This window comes from Filicampus tigris, chromosome 14, assembly GCF_054856515.1.
Source record: "Filicampus tigris isolate MCC_2025a chromosome 14, RoL_Ftig_1.0, whole genome shotgun sequence".
NCBI lineage: Eukaryota > Metazoa > Chordata > Actinopteri > Syngnathiformes > Syngnathidae > Filicampus > Filicampus tigris.
This window is the reverse complement of record NC_141230.1, coordinates 7,756,206-7,781,244: the sequence shown is the minus strand read 5'-3', so window position 1 is coordinate 7,781,244 and position 25,039 is coordinate 7,756,206. Positions and strand designations below refer to the sequence as shown.

The window sequence follows — 25,039 nt, the reverse complement described above, 5'->3', positions numbered from 1 at the left end:
GGTAACTCTCAATATGATATTATCATGACGTTTTACCAGCGGGGACAGCACTATCCTATCTCATCTGGAAGGATTTGCGCTTTGGAGTCGTGGGGTTTAGGTTGAGTCCCGCTGCGGTCAAAACTATTGCAACTAGATGTTGGAGAGATAGCAGTGTGCTTCCTAACTACTGTCAAGGTGGTCATGAGAAAGGCACCAACCTCACGCCCGAGCTCAAGAGATGCAGCACTGTTTGTGCACCCCTTCATTCTTCAATTTCCCCTTGCGTGCCTGCATGTGTCTGAGGTGGTTCTCTGTGTGGTGTGCAACACAAAATATACAGCATCGTATAAATTGAATTTTCCATTGAGGGATTGTAAACAGAATCATAAATTGTTATACAGGTATATACATCATGCATACATATATGTGTTTTTTTAATTAATCAATTAATGTTTTTTTTCTAATTAATCAATATATACTGCAGTTGGCAAACTGGGATAGGATCCAACTCACACAAGCAGTGTCAAAATTGGATGGACGGGTAATCGATACATACAGTATGGTTTTAAGTTAACATTTTTAATTATAGACAGAAAAAAACAACGCAACGTTAGTAAATAAATAGAACTGCCATAAAAATAATATAAGTATATACAATATTTTCTCAAATACAGACTGCATTGCTAGATCACAATTTGGATATTTTGTCTCATGTGAACTCTATATAGTGTGAACTCGTCTTACACCACAACATTTTTGTCAATTTAATTTTGCATTTATTATTCTTAGAATCACCACATGCAGGCATGCGAGGAGAGATGTCACAGTCAAGGGGCGCACAAACACTGTTGCACCTCTTTAGCTCGGGTTGGGTTTGCGTCATGGAGGGATCGTGCCTTGGTCAAGTTCACTTTGACAGTAGTCAGCAAGCAGACTATTGTATCACTCCAACATCTAGTTGCCATTCTGTCTGTTCCAACGTTCAAGTGCTTACAGATGAGCTACTGTACAATATACGTATAGTATACTGAAGCCTACATATTGGAGTGACCACAAAATTAAGAAATGAAATAAAATAATTGCAAAAAAACAACTGTATAAAAGTGTAGCACTGCAGGGAGCTCTCTCTGTGAAAACAAAAATGAATTGTAACCCTAATCAAGCACAGTATGTCCAATTATTTACTGCTGTGAAAAAAGGTCAAAACAAATCTAGTGGGGTCCTTCTTATATTACCTAACATATTACCTAACAAATAGTTCATGAGTTGGTGTCGTGGATGGCTCCTGATCCCACTTGCACACTTTTGACTTACATAACACCTCACCCCCAACCCCTGCTGTTTTTCCAGACGACAGCCGTCCAAGGTTGAGCGCCCCCCGTAATGCCGTCACGGTGGGCAGTCTTTTAGATGACCAGCATTGGCACGCGGTGCACGTGGAGCGCTTCAACAAGCACGTCAACCTAACAGTGGACGCCCACACGCACCACTTCCAAACCCAAGGGGAGGCCTACTCACTGGAGGTGGACTACGAGGTGAGCAAATTAGCATCAAGTGGCCCGAATCGGTTTGTAAAATGGAGTGCACTTGATGCATTTATCCCGTAAGCAGAGCATTGGTAACACCACGCATGTGAGAAGTGGTTGAAGTCTTCCCTCTCTAGCACCGCAGAGAAAAAAAAAAGCCCAACATTTAATAGTGGAGGAAATGTATAAAGTATGGATTGAACACCTCCATGCTCCTTCTGCATTATGCATGCGGCCGAGTGCATATTCAGCATACCTTTAAAGCCTCCTCCTTTTAAAAGTAGTCAGCCGGACATAATGCTTTCAACTCATGCAGCTAGCATTAATTAGCGGGCCAAAGCTGATAAAATCTCAACTGTTAAAAAGAGACGTTTCAACCGTGCATGCCGCGCAAGAACTGGCGGGCATAAGTAATGGCTCAATTCCTGAAAACCTTACCTTTTAATGACCGCATACTCCATCCCATTAATAATCAGACCCTGGAACAGGCGCAGCCTTCCCGGAAAATGTTTGCCAAACGGCCGTGGGATTTGTTTTGCAGGGAGCCGCATCATCTAAGTGAGCTTGGCTTGCATTCTGGTCTCTGAGATATGAGATTGGATGGGTTGAGGTCAGAGCTCTCAGTTTAGTTCTTGGAATGCCTTTTCGGGGGGTCTCTTTAGGGAAAGTGACTAAGTGAAAGAGACTAAGTGAAAAAAAAATAGCTTAAAATGGAGAATTTGACGGGTTTTTAAACATGCATGGGATCAGTCTGTGCATCCTCCACTTTTCCATTGAACCTTTCAACCGTGGCATGTCATAGTGGTAGAATAACTAGCACTGCTTGAACCATTCAGACAGCCCAACCTTGGGTTTGCATGTTCTCCTCATGCATGTGTGGGTTTTCCCCGGTTTTGCCCACAACCCAAAGGTCCACTGCTTCTCAGGCATGAATATCTTAAATAAAGTATCTTTTCCTTTCTCTTTGTCACAGCTGAGCTTTGGTGGAATCCCACTTCCTGGAAAACCTGGCACATTCCTCAGGAAGAACTTTCATGGATGCATGGAAAACCTTTACTACAACGGCATCAATATCATAGACCTGGCCAAACGACGCAAACCACAGATACACAGTGTGGTAAGTTGGGGATTTTTTTTTCTCCCCAAAATATTTTGATGGCCGCTATTCAACATTCTTTAAGAATTAAACTCATCTCTTTTTTTAATGAAAGTGCACACCAGCATATAGGGCCAACTACAATACTGGCAATATTGTATTTTTTATACTTATAAAATATTAGGCATAATTTTCTTGCAACTCCACCGTGAAGACGATATTGGGAGTACTCCAGAGTTATGTCCTTGGACTATTCTTGTTCTGTTTACAGATTCTGTCTGGTTGAGAAATATTACTATCATATCATTTTAGCCAGCACAGTTTTTCTACTCATGGCAATATTAAGCGTCTGCGGACAGGAAATACACGATGGACCAATCATGTGATCTGTAACTCAACCCATGCAATAAAATGTTTGCATGGGATGAATGGTGCTCCAAGTGAAGCAATTTTTTTGAGGCAGGAAAATATGAGGAAGAAAGTTAAATTGTTAACTTGATTAGGATTGCTTTAAAATGAATATATTTGCAGCTCAGATTACAGCAAATCAATACATTCATCCTTCAAACTTTCCCTTAATTTTCTCAAATCTTTACTTCATTTACAGGCAGTTTAGGATGCTTTGTTCAAAGGCATGCAAACTTTGGAAATGTAATTAACTTTTTTTCAAGTTATTCCTTGTAGTTCCATGTGCGATTCAAATATTGTTGGAATATAATAAATTGTGGTCTTTTTAGTCATAAGTTAAATAATTTATTTATTTATTTTTAAAATGAATTATGATGTTTTCCACCATGATGTTTCTGACCCTGGACTTCTTACATTTATTAGAATTGAGGACCTCTTGTTGTAGCCTTAGGAATTACTCCTTGTTGCTAGATAAAATACATAAGATTAATATTATTGACAGATTAGTTGTCCAGATGAATTTTTGAGAGCTTTCATCAGAACGTTTTACTATATGCAAAAGCATATACTCTTCCCAGTTAATGAAACCATTTTTTTAATATTAATTAAATCACTTTTCTTTGATGGTTGGCCCTCAGAGGTGAAATATTTATGAATTAGGTGCATACTTGTCTGAGGTAGTTGAAAGCACATTTGTTTATCAGTCCACCGAGATGCTTTCACATAAACTCATTAGCCAAACATAGATTTGAGATGTGACAGTGAAAATTTTGCATTTAAGGGATTCTGGGAAGAAAATTGGATGGAGGAATCTATAAAGTGGCCATCATTTCCAACGCGATGAAGCGATTTGGAGGATCCGATAATCAGACAGTAACCCGGCAAACCTTCACACAGCATCTCGCCCAAGCCAACCCTCGGCCTTTAAAGTGTGATTGGGGCATTAAAAGTCCTTTACTGACAACAAAAGCAGGGAGGCGGAGAGAGAGCAGCTGCCATGATGGGAGCTGTAATGGAATTTCAATGGGACAATCTCCCTGAGGTTGATGGAGGGGAATCTCATTGCGAGTCAAGGAGCTGTGATTGCTCTGCTCTGCTCTGTACTGCCCTGCGGGCGCCGATAAGGCCTCGGCCCACTCCACTGCTGCCGGTCGCCAGTCCCGGACATGATGCCTGCACTGTGCAGGATTGGACCCCAGTTTAAATTTAACTCATTTGGCTCCACGGCCGATAAATGAAGTCATTTTTGGCAGTTCCGTGGGGATTTTAGAGTCACTTCAGTGAAGTTTTTCATGTAATTATCTGGGGTTTTACCGATGTCATTCAAATGACTTTTTGGGAAGGACTAGTCAGAATACAACCTTGATGCCACCTGTTCAGGAAGTGTGCATTCATATAACTAATAATAAGTTGTTTCTTAACTCAAAAAATTATTGAAAAAAATGCTGATAAATCGCATGCAAAAAACAGTGTGCCTCCCTATACCCACAAAAACATAAATACATAAATGTAATATCTTTTAAAATATTTTTTTAAATACTGCAAAAAATGTGAATAGGTGAAGCTGAGGGTGTCAGACCGTGAGTGATTTTGCAAAATAAAGTTTAAACTGGGTTTCGACCCTGCACAGTACAGGAATAATATCAGAGATGACGGGCAACCAAAAAGAGGGGAGGAGGTGCCCTTTGTCACTAATTCTGTTTATAACATGAATGGAGGGAAAGGTGCAACTGAAACGTCAAGTTACGATCTTCAACTGTGAGCGAGTGTGAGGCGGTTGGCATGAGGATCAGCACCTCCAAATCTGAGGTCATGATTCTTATCGGTATTTGGAAATGGGTAGACTTGGAATGAGATCCTGCCCAAGCGAAGAAGTTTGAGTTTCTTGAGTTCTTATCATGAGTGAGGGAAGAATGTAGCTGACAATTGACATGCGGAGTGGTGCAGCGCCTACAGTGGTGTGGACTCTGTATCTCTGTGGAATAGTGAAAAAGGAACTGCCCCGAAAAGGCAAAGCCCTTGATTTACCGGTCAATCTTTGGTCCTACCTTCTTCTATGATCATGAGCTGTTGGCCATGACTGAAAGGACCAGATCACGCATACAAGCAGCCTAAATGAGTTTCCTCCACAGGGTTACTGGTTTGGTCTTGTGGGAGAGGCTCAGGTTAAAAGCCGCTGCTCTTCTGCACCGAAAGGAGCCAGGTGAGGCGGCTCAGTCACCCAGTTAAGATGATTCCCTGGTGAGGTATTTTGGGCATATCCCTGGGGATGACCCAAGACTCACTAGCGCAAGGGCCTCAAACTCACGCCCCCCACCTTTTCTGTCGTGTTGCCTTGTGTCAGAACCTAGTATGGACCCGATTGCACTGAGGTGACACCATAGAAGTTAAAACAACTTTTATTGTACAAAAAATTGAGACGGGAATCCTTGACAGGCAGTGGGAACCAAGCAGAGTCTGGAGCTCCTAAGAGGACAATACATATGAGCTTGACTTGATGACAGTTAAGTAAGTCCAAGAAGGTTTACAAACCAAACCAACCCAACCAAGGGTGACACGGGCGGAAGAGGTACTGGCTGAGGTAAACTGGTGGGCTGGAGAAGACACTAAGGGCCCCAAACAGGTTCAGGTAAGACTGAAGAACGCAAGTGACAATATGGCACAGAGTATAAGAGCAGATCTGGTTAAATAGAGCAGGGAACAGGTGAAACCAATGAGGTTACTAAAGAGGGATGGTCAAGCTGGGGCAAAAGAAATGAGTCACAGGAACTTACTCTTCAAAATAAGTGTGAGCAGTAAATGAGCAGAAGATGACACCCGGGTTTTTTTTTTTTTTTAATCACTTACGGGATACCATAGCTCAGGCTCATGACGGCTTTCGGCAAAACATAATTCTGAAGTGACACCATGTAGAAGGAAAAGGCATCCTGTCACCCAGTCTCAGTCATGTCTTTTTCAAAACCAGCCATGAAGAGAAAGGCTGGCGATGAGAACATCCAATTTCGAGAGAAACAGAAGACGTGATGTTTTTTTGTTGAGCACAGCGGCATGATGACATGTCTTAAGTGCAAAGAGGAAGTTGCAGTGCTCAAGAAATCAGACGTCATTACTCTACTAGACATGCTAAGGAGTATGCAAAGTACCGCGAGATGAGAAAGGTGACCATGTCACCAATCTTGTTCACGTTCTGAAGAACCATTAATGTTCCGAACTGTAAGTAGTAAAGATTGAGAAGATTAATTGTACTTTTCTTTTAATACTTGAACTGCTTTTTTGTGGAATATTTGATGTGGCTCCGACATACCTAGACTCCAGCAGTCCCCACATAAGTTGAGTTTGAGACCCCTGCACAAGAGAGATGCCTCCCGGCTGGCCTGAGAACACCTCCCCATCCCCGAAGAGCTGCATGAAACTACTGGGGAGAGGCTGCTTAAACTGATGCCCTTGAAACCCAATCCGGCATAAGACGAAAAAAATGGATGGATGGAAGGGTGTCAAACACAATCACACAGGGGGCCTAAACTCAAAGCGCACCCTATGTCACAGGCAGTACAGGACAAGCATTATTAAATAGACTAAAACCATGAAACAGAACAACATCATACCTGTCAACCCCTGAATGTTACAAAAGTTGTAATTTGCCCTTACATATCTGTATATAATCTTACATATCACACTTTATTTTCGAATCGCTGCAGTCACGTGAACGGAAATCAGCGATGTACGGCTTACATGTTTGAAAAGATGTTTCCAGCTGTAGAAATTACACCGAAAGTCTACAACTTGACAGGTATGCAATATCATTTCATAATAAATCAATTTTGCTCTGAATACAAATACCTCAAAATTATGCAAATTCAAAATATGAACTTGCTGCAGAAAAAAATGAATACAGAAGAAAAAAAAGAAAAACTGTCCTTTTAAATCAAACAATTTCTTTGCTCTTCTGCCGTTTTGTCAAAGGTGGATATTTGGCACCTTTACCTTGATTCTCAAACTGGACTGCAGGTGTTCTGCAGGTGTGATGTTTTGTTCATATTCACCACAAAAACACCTGCTAACACAGATAATATGCTACATTGGTAAATGTTTAAATGCTATATAACCCAAAAGTCTTGGGGCGAGAGACCAGAGTGGGAAGTGCTGGTGCTGATGTTAGTCGAAGATTAAGTACGGGAGTTAAAGGACGATAAAGAGTTGAGATGTTGCCAAAATTCCTCATGTACAAAGACTTTTCATCCTAAAACATGGCGTACGCCAAATCCAGAAAACCCTGCACGCACAAAAAAAATCCAGATGCATGAATCTCAATCAATGCAAAAATGTTGGACTACGAGGCTCCGCCCTCGTCCACGCCCTTATATAATATGCAAATTAGGGTAAACAATGCCTGCCGGTGGGATGAATCACTGTGCATGATGAGATAATCAGATTATCAAGACATGAGTCACCTATTGAAATTGTGGAATTTCACAAAATATGAGCTGGAAAAGCGAAGTTGAGGCCTGAAACTGTTTGGCATGCTGTCAGCAAATTTTGATAGGGTGCCGAGCGAGGAACGCGGCCCGGAGATTTAGTCCAGTGGGCAGTACTCTGCACTCTGAAACCAGAGACGTTGGTGGCCGCGTGAGTTCCATCCCCAAGTTTACTGAACGCCGCAATTTAAAAAACGCCTCCTCTCTCCACTCGTCGACAAAAAATGTTTTCGGGGGCATCGAAACTGGCCGTTCGCCCCGAGCATGTACTGTACTTCGCACGCCACTGCACCTTTCACTGCCTCGATGACTCTCCAATGGTTCTAAAGCAAGAAAAGCATGCGTCCGCCAGTCAAGTAGTTGCTGTGAAGCACCGCACATTCCCATGGTCATTTCACTCTTGATACATCTGAGCGTGGAAAAATATGTACGCCTCGTTTTTGTGCATACACGCCCTTAGTACATGAGGCCCCTGGTTTGTTTTAGCAGGAAACAAACATCAAATGTGCTACTAAAGATATACAGTGTTACAGCCGCGCTGCATTATAAAGTTTGTCATATATGTGTCATTGGCTTCACATCGCATCATTTAAAAAGATATTTTGGTGTGTTCATGATTACCCAGCTGGAGTTTATTTTGTGACAGTTTGAAAGTGTGTGTTGCTGAAAACTGCAAATTGCAGAGCTGGTCTTTATTTGTTCGAGCGTGCTGGGTGGGCCGATTCCAAGCTGTTTGTCAAATTATTACGTGGTCTGGATGTACAGTAATTGCATAGTGGGACCAGGAATTTTACATCTTATTTTGGTTCCTTGGGATATGTTGTCCAAAACATGTTCTTAAAATATGTGGAAACTGTTTACATTTGGGATTAGAAAAGAATCACATCCGTCTCTTCTTCTGTGTTACCTGCTGAGGATGATTTGTATGATTGCTCGCCAAAACAGCAGCATCTAGCGTGGCATGTAAACAGTCTTTCAGATGAAGTGTTTTATATTATTCCAAAAATATGTTTGAACAAACAAATGCTCCTCCCCAAATTTAAGAATCCTTTTCTGTTAGAAAAAAAACCCCAAAACAGATAAGTGTAATTTTCTCTGTTCATAAATGCTATTGTTCATTCATGATCATTAGAGAGTGTTCTGATGAGCCATTAACCACAACAGCAGCAGGCACAGGAAAAGTCTCTCAGATGAATCAAAGTGTAATCTCGTGCTGTAAACGACTTCCCTGCATAATATTACGGATGATCTTACATGTGGAAACGGCTTCTTTAATGACAATTACCGTTTCAGCAGACTGACGTTGCTCCACAGTGTTGTGTGTGTCCATGTTTATGCTCCGGGGAACTACGCAACTTTTGATTTCGCTCCCAGTTGACTCATTACTCTGCATGAAACCAAAAATGTGTTGTGTTTTACAAATGAAGGCTTCTTCCCTACTTGATGGCTCGCCAAATGTGCAGTTGATTAAATTAAGTTCCCTGGCCACCATTTCATGATAACTAGAATGTCACTCAAAACAAGAAAATCAGGGCATGGTTTGCACATCTGTTCATTAGCTTGAAGATCACTTCCTGGTTCATTAACGGAAAGTGCTATTACGATTCAGATTGGAGGTTGGCTGCATCCACCAATGCTATTGTGATGGTGAAACCCAAATCCTGCATCATTTCCAGATCCTCACCAAATATATAATGTCAGAACGTGTTGTTATTACTTTTGTGTAATCTGAACTTTAGGTGTTCTTTTTTCTGTTTTGCTGTGTCATGATGGTTCCACGTAGAGGCTGGTTGTATCAGACTTTTGTCTTTTTGTGAATTAGTGAATATGCAAGGGTTATTTTTTTATGTTGTGTCCTTTTAGGCCCTGTCTACATTTAGCCGGGGGTTTTGAAAGCGGCGGATATAAGCCTGCGGTCAGCCCTATCATCCACACGCCTCCGGAGTTTATTCAGTGAAAACACAAAACTCCGGGCGCAGTGGAGATTTGCGAATACATTCTCAACCTTCTTTTTGCTTACTTATTTGTCCGTAACCAACCACTGCTTCTCGTTGAAAGGTTTAAAAGCCATTCTGACCTCTTGTCGGTTCTCCCGAACGAGTTTGGCGCCGTGTTTTTGGTTTCGTAGAAGTGACGTCAAAGGACAGATGTTCCCTCTGAATGGACAGTATTTGGCTAACTACTGCCACCCAGAGGCTTGGCATGCGTTTGAAAAAGCACTTCCGCGGTTTCGTGTGGATGCGTTTTTTTAATGTGTATTCCAACGCAGGCGGGGGCGTATACGGTTGTTAAAAAACCCCGGCTACGTGTAGACAAGGCCTTAGCCCAATAAGGCCGGCAATATCACATGTCTGTTGAGGCCCCTCCTTACTCTGACATTATTTGCTAGATATTTTTCACCCCACCTTGGAGAATATTGATTTTTGGCTCCAATTAGCACCTCCTGGGAATGACGGGGTGTTGTAGATGTGAGAGGCTGGCCTGGACAGAGCATCTTGCCAAATCAGCTGGAGGTGTGAAAGCTTTAAAAGAGATGGTGTTACCAAGACAAGATCAGTGTTGAAATAGCAATACCAATTAACTCAGTCTGAGCGAATAGATTAGAGAACAAGAGCTGTGTCAAAACATCTGCTTTTACAAAGACAATAATGCTCAGTCTTGATGGACAATTAAAACGAAGTGTTCATAAAGCTCTTTAATTTAATTTTACAGTATTATCTACTTGTCTAGAACCTTGGGAAATTAGTTTGTAAGTGTAGATGAGACCCTTTCATCTATCTATCTTTGGTAGCTATAATACACAATATGCACTGGTACATTTCCTAGGGGGAAACACCACTTTAGGAAGCTAACAAATGTTTAGATACAGGTTTTGTCTTGTTTTGTTTAAAAACATTGATTTCAAACAGACGTTTCAAGCTAATTTTTACACGTTCACTATCTAGTGCAGTGGTCCCCGACCTTTTCTGTTCCACGGACCAGTTCATACAAGTCCATACCCTTTGCAGACTGGCAACTATTCACCGACCAGCGGGTCAGGCGCAATGCTAGTGCGTGGGAATCACCTCTTGCGATTAATCCATATTTCAAGTAGGTATCTTGGTATTGTCCGTGAAAGACACCTTTTTTTTCTTCTGTGGCAGAAGCTCTTGTGTGGAATCCTCACCGGGCCTTTTCCCTACTGCAAATAAACTTTCCAAATGCATCTGTTTCTACTCATTTTGCGTTTGTATTAGTGTTGCGCGACTGAAACAATTATATTCCCACGCGTCAAGAGTCAATATTGACGGATGTAATGGAGAAAATCAAGTCACGTTCAAAATAAAATATTTGTCCGCCTCTGATTATAAACTGGAAATACTGTATATTTGTTTGAAGTTTTTATCAGCCCCCAAAATGTGCATTTGGGCCAATATTAACTTCATTTTTGGGTATGTTATTCCGGAACCAGTAGTCAAGTCAGTGGGTCATTTTACTAAAAAAAAAAAAAAAGAATGATTCTAGTTTTTTTCCATACAATTACATTTTGCAAACCAGATCATGTTCACATTGCATGTTGGGGTGAGCGGACTAAAAATATAATTGTTAAAATGATGCATAAAATCTGACTGGTCTGTCACTTTGTAAAGAGATTTGTTCAGAGGTATATGGATGGATGTATCGCCCATACATCCGACTGACTTCATAAATGGGAACAGGAATATTTCACCAAAAAGTCTTAGATTTATGATATTTTAAAGATGTCATGATTATGCATCAAAGTCCGACGACTTGATGCGATGAAATGACTGGAATTGAATTATTTCAGTCCAGGTGAGAGTAAGCCATGTATCCACCAGACTTCACAAAGGGGAATAATAATATTCCACATGAAAGTCTTCGATTTATGATGTTTTAAAGGTGTCAAGATTTCGCATCAAAGGCATATAACTGTCTGCAGATGCACTGCAACGGTTGCAGCTTAATTATTTGGTGAGTGAGAGAAAATCCAACTGACTTCCCAAATGGGAATACTGTATGACTATTCCACAAAAAGTCTTAGATTTATGATGTTTTAAATGTGTCAGATGCTGTATCAAGGTTTCACGAGCTGATTCACTGAAACGGTTGGAGTTTAATTATTTTGGCCTGGGTGAGAGAAAGGTTTCACTGGCTGGTTCTTTAGCCATATGTTCTGTGCCCGAGCATGTCAACTTGATTTCCATACAAATAGAATTCAATCTCACATGAGACACGCTGTCCTAAAAAGAGGTGTAAATTGGAGCCTGTGTCACACTCTAGGGCAACGTGACCTTCTCGTGCTCGCAGCCCCAGCTGGCGGCTTGTACCTTCCTGAGCGCCAACAGCAGCTTCCTGACACTTCCGTCAGCAGCGGCGGGGGCGTCTGCCACGGGGGGCTTCTCCGCCCGCTTCCACTTCCGCACATGGAACGCCGAGGGGCTGCTGCTGTCTGCGCCGCTCGGCCCAAGGCCCCAGAGAGCACAGCTACACATCCACAACGGCCGGCTCCAGCTGACCCTGCACGCCTCCGGGCACAAGTCGGAGGTCTCCCCAGGTGAGCGGAAAGGTGACACGCAAACAGAATTTAATCAGCTTGTAAAAGAGTGCTCTGAAAACAACATCAATTGCTGTATACTCATTGCCGCCTCGAGGAGCGCATAGAGCGGAAAGACAGAACAAATAACTCTTTGGCTGCCATCTCATTGGTCCTCTTGCAGATTACACAGTCAATGATGGATTGTGGCATTCCGTGAGTCTGGAGACGAGCAATTTCCTCATCCGTCTGACGGTGGATAGCGAGCCGTCGTCTGAGATCGAACTGTCGACAACGCTGGAATCGAGAGGCAACTTTTACTTTGGAGGTTGGTGTGTATGAGACTTTTTTCCCCCTGTGTAGACCTTTTCAAAATGTTTGTCAGCAATACTGTAAGCTACTTCTGAGTAGCAGACTGCAAGTGACTACCACTTACCTGAACTGAAAACAATGACAAAAACTAAACTAAAAGAAAAATTGAAATCAAAATGACTCCATCTGAACCTGTGGATGAAGAGCGTAAATCGAGGGGATGTTATTTATAGTTGTAAAGAGAAGATGGCCAGACTGCCAAATGGCAAATCAAGTGGGCCCAAGGAACGCAGAGGACTATTTCATTTGGAAATTTATTTGAAAGTAAAAAAACCTTTTAGCCCTGAATCAAGTTTCCCTAGAAAGGGAGGAGAACTTCTCCACAGGTGACCCTGGTCGAAGGCAGGCTGAACAGTAAGTAACTGGCACATGGATGAGCACGTGGGCATTATGTAGCAAAAACTGAGTAAGACAAAACACAAAAGTAAGATCACTGGAGGTAAATTAGTATGAAGACACACGGAGCACTACAAAAGCTGGCAGAATTTCTTGCCAGTGGTGAGTCTGACCCAGGCTTTTCCAGATGAGTTGACTTGCAGCTCTGTGAATGGTCTGTCTTACCTACTGCTATGCCAACACTGCGTGAAGAAAAAAAATAACACAAGACCTGACCAAAATTGAAAATACCAAAATCCAAGCAAAATACAGATTATAACAGACACACTCCAAACTTAAACCTTGATCATTGGCTTTGTGGAAGGCATTTTCTCTTAGGTACATATAAAATGTTTGGTTGGGTTGGCTCTGAGTTATTTATCAAAATGTGCCAGTAAACCTAGCTAACATCAGCTTTATAGCATAGTATCTGTTTTCTCATGAAAGGAGCATTTGTGCCATTATTAATCTCAGCTGCAGAAAATGAACTAGCCAGTCCCTCAATGATCATGTTAATTCCAGTGTTTCAATTTCCACCATGTCAATTTTTTTTATCAACTTAAATGTTGAAATGTAAATTACAGCCTCCCTTCCAAGCAATTTACTTTGTATCACATGTACTGTTCATCTGACACGAATTCAAACTAATATGTTTTTATTAATGCATCTTCCCCCAGCCAGAAGTACATCATGGTGAAAATATCTCGAGCGCTAGTAAAACTCAAAAACATGCAGTATCCTACATGGTGTCATTTCCTTCCAGGATGTCCCACTGCTGACTGTCCGTCCCCGGCCTTCCAGGGTTGCATGCAGCTCATCTCAATTAACGGCCAGCCAGTCAACCTCAGCCACGTGGAGCAAGGCATGCTGGGAAACTTTAATCACCTTCACTTTGACACGTGCGCCATAACGGACAGGTAGATGCCAGTTTTGATGTTATGATTTCTCAAATAATGACCTCCACTCTCATTGGTGCCAGATGCATCACCCACTTGGAATAAATAAATACCACATCGCTAATAGGCACCTCCTTCGTTTCCTCAAAATAAAAACAGTTCGTAAGTGTTCAGTAATTAATTATCGATTGTTCATATACTGCTAAACCCATTTCAACTCAAATCAAAACAGCTGTACCTACTGAGACACCTAGGCAGTCCCTCAGAAGAACATCATGGTCCCACATGCTGCAGATTAGTTAAATGAACAGTATTGCAGATAGTCTTACTTTATTTAGAGGCAGCCTCTTAAATGACAATTAGCATTCTGTTGGAGCAAGTATGGGCAATTCCAGCCCTCGAGGGCCGGTATCCGGCATGTTTTCTAAGTCATCCTGGTGCAACCCACCTGATTCGAATGATCAGGATCATTATCCAGCTTCTGCAGACCTTGTTAATTAGTCCTGAATCTTGAAACTCATGACTAATTTGTGAAAACAGATTAAATCACATTAGTGATATTCTATGTATTCAATATACCATATCCATCCATCCATTTTCAGAACCACTTATCCTCAATATGAATGTACTTTTGATCTGCTAAGCCACTCCATACCCCGTACACCATAACATGATCCATCACAAGTCCTGTTATGTATGTGTGTAGGATTTTTTTTGTATAATTTTCTCTCCTGACACTTATTAATTGCCTAGTATTTTGCTGTTCAAAGTTGGATACGCTCCTCCTCCTCCTTACACAGTTCCAGACAGACCTCTGTGCAAAGTGTACTCAATCACCCAAGCATAGGGTGACCGTATTTTGATTTCCCAAAAAGAGGACAGTCGGCCTGGTCTCGAGATACTGTAATGACACTCAAAGATGCCATACTTTATAACTCTAATAATTTTAAAGCAAGGCTGCACGATATTGGAAAAATTTGCAATATGTAATATGGGTGTTGCATTTTGCAATATCAATATTATGGCAATGTTTAACATGTACCTAAAGAAATTACATCTTTATTATCTAATGGGAAAAAAAAATTTTATTCATGGGGAAAATACAATATAAATAATTTATTCATATCTAATTAAGTTCTTTAGTGTTAGTAATGCCCCGACATACTTTACTCTTATTGGATGGATTTAAGGTTGCATCTAATCAGAGGTGGACATTTTGCAAAATTTTGTTGGTCCGTCATTTGTTGTCCGTCAGCGGCCAGGGTACCCATCTGTCATTCGACAAACTGAATTGTAATCGGCAGTCGGTCAATTCGTCAGTCAGTCCGTCATATAGGTCCGTCAGTTAGTTCGTCAGAAGTCCGTTGGTCCGTCAGTCGGTCTCCCCAAAAAAACGTAAGAAACACGGGTAGCCGCGAGTGACGGATTGACAGACCGTTACTGATGGACGCGGTTAGCGACGATTCCACTGACGGATGAAAACCCACTTCCGTCTGTCAGTGACGGACTGAAGGACCAATCTGTCAGTCTGATGGAATGCCCACCTCTGCATCTGATTGGTCAAAGTTAGAGTCAAGCATACAATTCCAAATGAATTTATTTCACGTCTTTTGCATTTTACATTCTGCACAGCATGTGCCATTATTACAGTGGCAGTATTTTTTCAATATGTTGTGCAGCCCTAATTTAAATTATGCCTCCTCTGTATGTGTAGAGAATATATAAAAAAATAATAATAAATAATAGTACCTGTCTTTTGAAAGCCTACTTAAATATGACAATGTTCTAAATAATACCTCTTCTGCAGAAAATCCAGCTTTAACAAAATATTTCTTACTATCTCTTCAGTGTAATAATATAAATAATAAAACAGTATTCTCACAAGGACTTTCATTTAACGAAGGAAAAAATGTCACTTTAGTCTTTTTCCTTTTTCCAGTTTTCTTCCTTAAAAATCTAACAATTAAGGAACTGAGTCAACTTTGCACATGAACTCTCTCCTCGTACAGGTTCTTTGTGTTTTTATGTGTCCACATATAAGCTTTGAGATCTCTGACCAGCACCTTTATTAGACTTTGAAACATGTACGTACGGGTTTTGCATTCTGTTACCTTGTTCGTGTGTCGTCACTGTCTTCAACTTCGAAGTAGTCAGTTAGATTTAATTTTGCACGCTAATGTTGTCATGTAGGGTGGATTGCCACTTCCCTGGTATTTTCTTCAGACTGTCACCTGGTCCCAGCTGTGTGGAACAAGCATAGTAAGGGAAAGCTTTTGTCCATCAAATCAAGCTTCCTCTGCTGTTCTTATTATTCACAGTTTGCCGTAATCTTAAAAATGCAAATATTCAGCTAAAAGTGGACAACAGACGCGATAAGTGGCATGATAGCCTTTCTGTCGTCTTTGCGATATACAAGGATATCATCCTATCGCCCAGCTCTAGCGGGGGATTCCCAATAGGATTCATCTGTCAAAAAACATTAACTTGATTTTAGCCCGTTTAGAAATATTAGAAGGCTGAAATGTGGGCCAGTGCTTCTCATAGTGGTGAATACAGACAAATGCTCATGGTGTTAAAATAACTGTGGATTCAAACAAATGGAAGATGCAATATGGCAGCAAAAGTGTGCCAAGTGCAGTGTGGAAGTCGACTAGCGACACACTCCCCGATGGCGGCGGCAAAAGCGCACTGACAGGAACATCCAATTAAGCGGCAACAAAAAGCGGGTGACGGTCTTCCCTGGCAGAGGTCTATGCTAACGAGCTTGCTACTCGCCGCCCGGCGTGTGGTGCGCCATCCCTCATTAGCTCGCTCAGCTGCAGGGCTGCTGAAACAGGTGTGACGGGCCGACCACCTTTCGTGAAGGTCCGGATGTGGCTGGGAATATCCGTAAAGCTGCTGTTTTCCCTCCTCGTTAACTCCCTGGGGAATGTTGCTGCTTTCCAGCTTCTTCCCTTTGGACACGGTGACTACTAACAGATATTGTATAAATGTACGCATACTTATTTTTAAATCCCTTTTTTTTCTCTCAGCAATACCTTTGATTAACTGAGAAAAATTGGTATACAAGGTTTCAAAATAATGACCCCATTCAAAGTGAAGATTGTAATTGTTTATAATAAACAGTTGGGTTCCGAATAATTTTAGTGTACTTTAAAATGGGTAAAGCTACATATACATATATATGTAGATTAACTGAGAAATTGGAATGTATATATATACATATATACATATATATATATATATATATATATATATATATATATATATATATATATATATATATATATATATATATATATATATATATTGTCAATATGATGTTTTCATTATATGATTTTTCATTAATTGGTTCAATTTCACTTGAAAACATTTATGCTTGTTGAGGTGCTGGAATCCTCTTGGAATAGTTGAGTAGATTAATGTGTTTTCTTAACTGTTCATCTTTTATTAACCTAGAGCCTGAAATAAATAATACAATTGAATTAAATTGACTTGCAGCTTTTATTACCCTACATGCAAGTGCATTGGGAAAACTGTGCATGCTGTTCCAAATTGAAATGAATTAATTTTTTTGCAGAACATAAAGAAGAATTGAATTCCAAGCTATTGAAATACTAGCAACTCTCGCATTTTCTTCACAAACCCGAAGATGTACGGTAGAAACAGAAAAGTCTTTAAAGATTTTACTGTCCTGTCAATCACCTATTTAGTTTCAGTGTAACAGGTCGATATGCTAACAAAAGTGTGTCAAGTGCACTGTGGAAGTCGACTGGCGACACACTCCCCGATGGCGGCGGCAAGCGCGGTGACAGGAACATCCAATTAAGCGGTTATGCCTACTAGAGCCACCTTGGACTGGACAGCCCAATAACACAAATCCAAAAGAGAACTTGTGGGGTGACACCAAAAATGCTGTTTCTGAGGTCAATACCAAAAAATGAAGCCAAATTGGGGAATGTGTTCCAATGGTCCTGGGCTGGAAAAGCAGTTTACAAATGCCAGAAATTGGTCCACCCCATGGAAATTTCATGTTTTTCTTTTCTTCATGTGTTGATTTAGAAGAGAGTGCGTAGTGTTCCCAGTGCATGTATGGAAATAATTTTGTTCTGCTTAACTCAAATTTTTTCAAACACTGCTATTATTCTGAGCACCACTGTATGTGGTTGATGCAGGGTGTATTTTAGTTGACTAGACAGTCCGGCTGCCGCCCTCCACAACAATAAATGTGTACTTTTTAACGATTGAAAAGCGAGGAAATAATCAGATTTAATAACAGCAAGCGGACACTTTATGGCTTTTAAGGCAATTTCAATGTTTATGGGCCATTATGCAGCAAGAAAGTAAGAGCCAAAGGCAGCCCTCAACATAAATAGCGATTGTGTAGTCCTCCGTTAAAGGCTTATTTTTAGCTACAGTTGAGGCCACCTGTGGTGTCGGACTGCACTGCAGGTGTTCCTAATATTTTGGTAACCTTATTCAGCTGTGCAAGAGGGTCAAAACGTTAGAAACAACTGTCAGCAGGATGCAGTGCAGTTCTACGCAGCTATAATGGAGGTAATATGTCTTCCAGGAGATAAAACACGTAGCATTAATCAAGCCTGGCTGCTAATGTAATGCTAATATTTCCGCCGCGGATAAGATATCCATTGTTAATCATGTATGGGAATTTAAAGAAAAACAAGGTGGTTCCTCTGGGGATTAAACCCAGGAACCTCTGTGTGTGTATAGCAGATGGGACTACGACTACACTATGTATCTTGTGTACGTACTGTTTAATACAATAATGTACAACTTGCGCAAAGATTATGGTTGGCGACTGGTTAGCAGTAGCCTTAAAGTTCAGAGGTCAGGTGCTCTAAATAAGGTCTGAAGTACCAGACCGCAAGTACCGGTAGTTGGATTTGTTTCAATTGAGGATTGTTCAACTTTACGGGCAGAATTTCTCGCTGCAGATGAGGCATTGAGGTGGTCCAGTTTGTCGACCTCAGCATTAATTCTCTGCGTTTTGTAGATGATGTGGTTCTGTTGTCTTCATCAAGCCCCATTTTTGGGGTCTTGTTCACAAGCGAGGGAAGAATAGAGCAAGATGGTCGACGGGCAGAATGGTACAGACTCTCCATCTGTCATGTTGAAGAAGAAATATGTTCAACCTTTAGCTTTGGTCAAGAGCTGTGATTCATGACTAAAAGAACAAGATTATAGATACGAGCAGCCAAAATATTTTTTCTCGGCAGGGTGTCCGGCCACCCCCGTAAGCATAGGGTGAAAAGCTTGTATTCTGCAGAAGTCAACATGACATCAACTATGTTTAGTTTGCGAAGCATCCACCCTTTCACAAAATTCCTCAGGGTAGCATTTTTCTGCTCAGTACAATACTGGCATGGAGTTGAGAACAACCAGAGACAAAAAAATATATTAGATACAGTAAACTTGTTACCCCATGTTGCTAACGTTCCCCATAGTCGAGCAGAGGGATGCAGTCAAATGCACGTACCTAATAGCAACCCCGTCTTTTTGTTATTTTTACAACAAACCAAATCATATTTAACATATAACTCAGACAGACATTATTTTATTTTTGTACATGACCCTTTTTTAAATTGTAGGTGAATTCTGCCAAACAAAAAATAGCAACACAGCAAATGTGGCAGGACCAGAAAAACAATAATTTTGTCGATCCATGTTAAAACACAATTCTTACATTTTTTTTCAGTGGTGATAAAGTAAACAGTGTTGTGGAATAAATCATTTGTGTGGCCTGTGACATTTTTTTTCTATTATTACAACAATCAAGTGGTCAGAGGCAGTGATGTCATTTGTCGGGTATGTTTTACTCGCTGAGTCCACTAAACAGATGTTTTTGCCTTCATTGTGATCAACAATGCATGCCAGGTTTTGCAGGGAACAGCAGACTCAATCCATCTGTTTCTCCCAAGACAACGACAGGAATAGCTCGTAATTAAGCTGCAATCGGATAGCCGCGTCGTTTCTGACGCATCACTCAGGGGAAAGTGGGTGAAAGTGTTTGAAATTACAGATGTGTACTTTAAAAACGAGAGATGGTGTCAATCAAGAAGACGTGTGACTTACTCTTTGTGCTGAAATCCAATAAGCGGCTGTTGTGGTGTCAAGGTTAGAGGAATTCTTTTAACAAGCCTCAGCCTTTTACCAAAACTGGACAAGGGCATTATTGTGTATGTGTGTTTTTTTGGGCTGTGTTCCAAAGTGGAGAATAAAGAATGATAGTCAAGAGGGATCCTGTGGATTTGGTGCCAGGACCAGTGTGAGTAAACAAACACTGGAGTTTATGCTCAGGAGATCAAATGAACTGAACAATAATTATTAACAGTAATCATTATTTTGATAACAAGAACTAGAAGAATTCCCAAGACATTTCTTAAAGAACCTGTGTCATTTTGTAACAGTTTTATTCTTATTATGGCTTGCCCTATTGAACTATTTTTGTTTTTTTTCATAGATATGTGCTGATGTGGTGAATGCGATTAAGAATGCGAGAGGTTGAATGGTAACACGCTAACAGTTTGTATGTTGACATTTAATAAGATAGCAACCTGATCAGAGAAATAACTAGAGCTCAATAGATACAGTATTTTACATCATGCCCATTAGTGAGTAAAGACGCACTGAGATTCCTAACGATTCCGATTTAGGAAGCGTCAACCCAAAAAGTATTTTCGCGGCCACCTTTTTCATTTCCAATCCAGGTATTAACAGTATTTTGGAGGGAGGTTTCATTATAGTTCCATAAAATGTTTTAAACAATAAATCGTTCCTTGGCTTATGTTTGCTTGCGGGTGGGGGGGTGGGGATGTTCATCAATGTGGACAGTAATATGAAAAAAATTATGATGAGGGCCAGTTTAAGTAAAGGTTTGTCATTGTTGTTTTGTTTATTTGTACTTGTTTTTAGTTTTAAGTGAGCAAAAAGTCGAATATTTTTAAATATTGTGGCTAAAAAGCCTATTCTGGATTGTATTCGAATAGACAATACTGTACAATGCTGATTAAATTAAGATGTACAGTGTACATCTTATTTTAATCAACGGCTATGAAAAAAGGTCGTTAGTGTTTGATTTTGTATGTTTGCAATTTAATTGGAAAATATATTGTAGGTGTTAAAGAAACATGGCACATTGAGTTGACATTTATGAAGTTTAAAGAAAAAATCCGTATTTGAGGAAATGACATAACGAATACACATTTGAACCACCATAGCATATCATAGTTACCCTAGATACCGTGGGCTCTATTGTCATAGACAGCACATGTGTGCTCTGGTGTAAAACCTGGTGCTTCTTAATTTTCCTATTGGTGCAAGTCTGGTTTAACATGTTTGGGAATTTGGCTGACCGTGCTGCGCCATGCTGCATGCATGCTGGTGCACGTTCCGGCCGACATCAAAGCAAACGTTGGCTTCTTACACCAAAATCCCTAACTTATGTCAGCTTCATAGATGCGGTATGAACTTTATATGAGTGATCAACTGTATCCTCAAAATATCCGTCCAATCAGTTTCTATACCTTGTTCTGTTCTGAGCTGGAACCTATCCCACCTGGCTTTAGGTGAAAGGCTAGACTGGGGCGTGTATATATATATATATATATATATATATATATATATATATATATATATATATATATATATATATATATATATATATATATATATATATATATATAGCGTTAGAAACATATGTTCTAATGCCATAAAATGTTAGTGTTTAATCAAGAATTGCTGACATTTTAGCACCCATTGCACACCATATGGCTCAAAATGACTTTGGACAAGGATGATATACGTGCAATGTTTTAAGTCACATTCACAATTAGTTATTATCTTGGTGGTTATATGTGTGTTAAATTAACCAAGCACTGTCACATAAAGCTAAATAAAAACAAAATTACCCAAAAGCACTCACCCTTTGAAGATGCCTGACAGACATGTAATTAAAAGTAACGGACATTAAATGTATGTTAATGCTAGTCTTTATGTATTCTAAAGTTTTATGTTACTTTCTGCTTGGCAAATATAATAATAAAATGTTACGCAAGTGTACAAATACATCAACAACAGATAATCGTAAAATGTATACAGTCTTAACATTAATGATTAGTGCATAATTTGGCAGTGAGTCTTGTTGCAGGTGCACCTTTTTTTACATTATGAGTTGTCACAAGTGTAAAAATAAGATAATAACTGTGAATAATAAACTTGCAAACAACACTAGGTCTTAATTTTAATGGTGTAGGCATAATGTGAAGGGAAGTCACATCCTGTACCTCAATATCATACCAGTTTTCAAAGATGCTAATCACTGTTAATAATAAAAGACACAAACAATAAAACAATCTGTTAACTTTAATAAGACGTGTCTTAATGTAGGGTGTATGAGTGTTCTGCTTTTTGAATATGGCTTGCTCTGACCAATCAATTTCAGCACGAACAATACTGACGTCTTTGAGGGCCAGCTCTGGCCCTGTGAGGACACATTTGAAATTTGAGTGGTTAAAGAAACAGTCCCATTGTCAGTCAGCACTACTGATTATGAAGATCCTATCCATATTAGATTTACATGGCAGTACACAGAGGCTGAAATCAGACATCCAATCTAAAAAAACAAATCTAGCATCCAAAACAGCACAGTTCTGGAAGCAATGCAGCCAAGACAAATTCTCCGAAATGGAAGGAACAGACAGTTGGTTATAAGCTAAATCAATATAGTTTCATGGAACAAATATTACAATTGGGATGTAAATATAGTCAGTGCTTCTGAGTGTGATTAGGCCAAAAGAGCAGGGCTTGCTGGCCCTAAGTACCTGCAACTGTTGCTTCTATTCTTAACAGGCCTTGTTGAGGTTTTGCAACCTTCTCATCCCCAAATAATAAAAAATAAAATAAAATAGACACAATGCAGGGTCGATTCTTTGATGACCTTCACGCTGTATTTACTCAAATTCCAAATTGTTTTAGAGGATCCACTATATAAACTTAGCTGGTGCATATTAGCAGAGGGTTACCAACATTTTTCAATGTGTTGTTGTGGTGTTGTTGTGTGGCAGGTGTGTTCCCAACAAGTGTGAACACGGCGGCCTTTGCTCGCAGACGTGGAGCACTTTTTCGTGCGACTGCTCCGGAACAGGATACTCGGGAGCGACTTGTCACAACTGTGAGTTGCTTTCATTTTTATCACCTTCCTACCTGCCCGCTCTGACCTGCTTTGTACATTCCCATTACCACTTGCTTTATTTTTGATGTAGATTAAAAGGTTTTGTTTTGACATTGTGTGTATGTACCGGTATACATTAACATATGCATATACATATACATATATGCATGTACATATACATATACACATACATATACATATACAAATATATACATATACAGAGCTGGGCATTTTATTAAAAATTGAGCGTCCGTTATACATCATCCGTCTGTAGCATAAAAACCCTTCTGTCATCCGTCATTTGCCTTTTTTTCCGGAGGGGAAACAATAGTACCTGTCTATAGGCCGGTCCGCCTCTAATTAATATATATATATATATATATATATATATATATATATATATATATATATATATATATATATATATATATATATATATATATATATATATTAGAGGCGGACCGGCCTATATATTATATATATAATATATATTATATATATTATATATATATATATATATATATATATATATATATTAGAGGCGGACCGGCCTATAGACAGGTACTATTTTTATATATATGCAGTGTATTCTTCTGCTCCTCGGCGATGTGTCATTCCTTCAACAGAAAGACACGGGGTAGCAGCCCTGATTGTACTTGGCAAGATGACTAATCTCACTCTGTGGGTTTGTCATACAGGCAATAAATAGCATTATTATTAGACTTTCCTACACTTTTGACATTGTTTTTGTTTTTTATTTTCATATTGACAATCCTGTATCATCACCTTGACATTTACCATGGAGATGCTGGTATCTCTTGCTCCAGAATACTGATTTACTTATTTTTATGCTGGCAAACACAAACCTCTTCCTTTTTTTTTTTTAAATGTGTGATGGAACATGACAGACAGGAGCATCCCTTGAATTAAAAATAGGCAGAAATGAGTATGTATTAAAAGCACAGCCGCCGTGGATGACAGGTGAGAATAAGTAAAGCGTCTTTCTGAGAGGCACATATAGTTTACATTTTTCAAATTGTGATACTTCCACTCTTATCTGCTTCTCACTTAGGAAGCTTAAACTCAAGTGACCCCTAAAAGCAAAACTTTTTCCCATGAGTGGCTGCTAGGGAAAGTTAGGAATGTTGCTGAATTTATGCACGCCACTTGGGGCTAAATAATTTCCTTTGAAAAATTCAAAACACGTATAACCAAACCCTTGAAAATATTGCACTCTTTGGCCACAGCATTAGAAACACCTGCACACTTGGTTGGTTTGTGTAATATTTGTGGGGCTTTTCATTTGTGGGGGGGTTCAAACCCCAAAACAGCCAAAATATTAGAACCAGCTCGCAGTGCAGTTTTAGGACCACAATAATAAATACTGTATAGAGTGAAACACAATTCACTTCATGACTCTATTATACAAGTGCGAACATAAACCAACCACAATAAAATAAAACTAAACAAATGAGTGACTATTCAAACCTTGAAGACACAGAAAAGACCAGAAATGGAGAGTAATGGACAGGATTGTCAGGTGATACTCATGCTAGCCTAGCTTAACCTTTATTAAATGAATTGTATTGCTTATAGTGTACTAATGTCGCAATCATTTATGTGGTTATCAGCACATTTTTTTCTCATTGCATTACCATTACATTGTGGTGGCATCTCAAATAAGAAAAAAAAGCCACGTCTTCTGATGCTTTTAACTTCATTGGATCTCTTTACATTATGCTCAAGTATTATACATGCATACGTATAGCATATGGTTATACTTTAATGGAATTTTGCTTTTGTACTTACTGTTCTTTCAACCAGTACATTGAAACTTACTTTGCCCAATAAGCTGGGCAGTTATCAACGGAGGTGAGTCCGTCAGTATTTCAGGCCGGCCCAGTCCATCCAAGTAGTCGGCGACAGACAAACGGCGTCAAGAACGGATTTACCGGTACTAGGTCGCGCGCAGGTGCTGCACACCTGACACTCAGCCAAATACTGAAGAAAAATACTAAAACTGTGTTGTATACCTTTCAGTCCCACAGACCTCAATGACATGTGTTTTGATTTGGCCAATCACCACGCTGTGCATGTGCATGGTTTTTGTTTATTATTTTTTCTTTATTTGCCAGCGTGTCTGTTTGTCCGGCGCCTGTGTTTGATGTTGAAATTACGTTCTCGA

General features: G+C 39.9%; 1 protein-coding gene across 1 annotated transcript in view; it reads left to right on the top strand.

Annotated features, from left to right (window-relative positions):
- Positions 1-25,039, top strand: part of LOC147136186 (contactin-associated protein-like 5) — a 123,358-nt gene that overhangs the window by 55,544 nt on the left and 42,775 nt on the right. The window contains exons 6-11 of the mRNA XM_086051859.1: positions 1,333-1,517; positions 2,482-2,625; positions 11,769-12,042; positions 12,206-12,349; positions 13,532-13,685; positions 22,748-22,854. Coding sequence (XP_085907985.1) covers positions 1,333-1,517; positions 2,482-2,625; positions 11,769-12,042; positions 12,206-12,349; positions 13,532-13,685; positions 22,748-22,854 — 1,008 coding nt within the window. The remainder of the gene's footprint in view (positions 1-1,332; positions 1,518-2,481; positions 2,626-11,768; positions 12,043-12,205; positions 12,350-13,531; positions 13,686-22,747; positions 22,855-25,039) is intronic.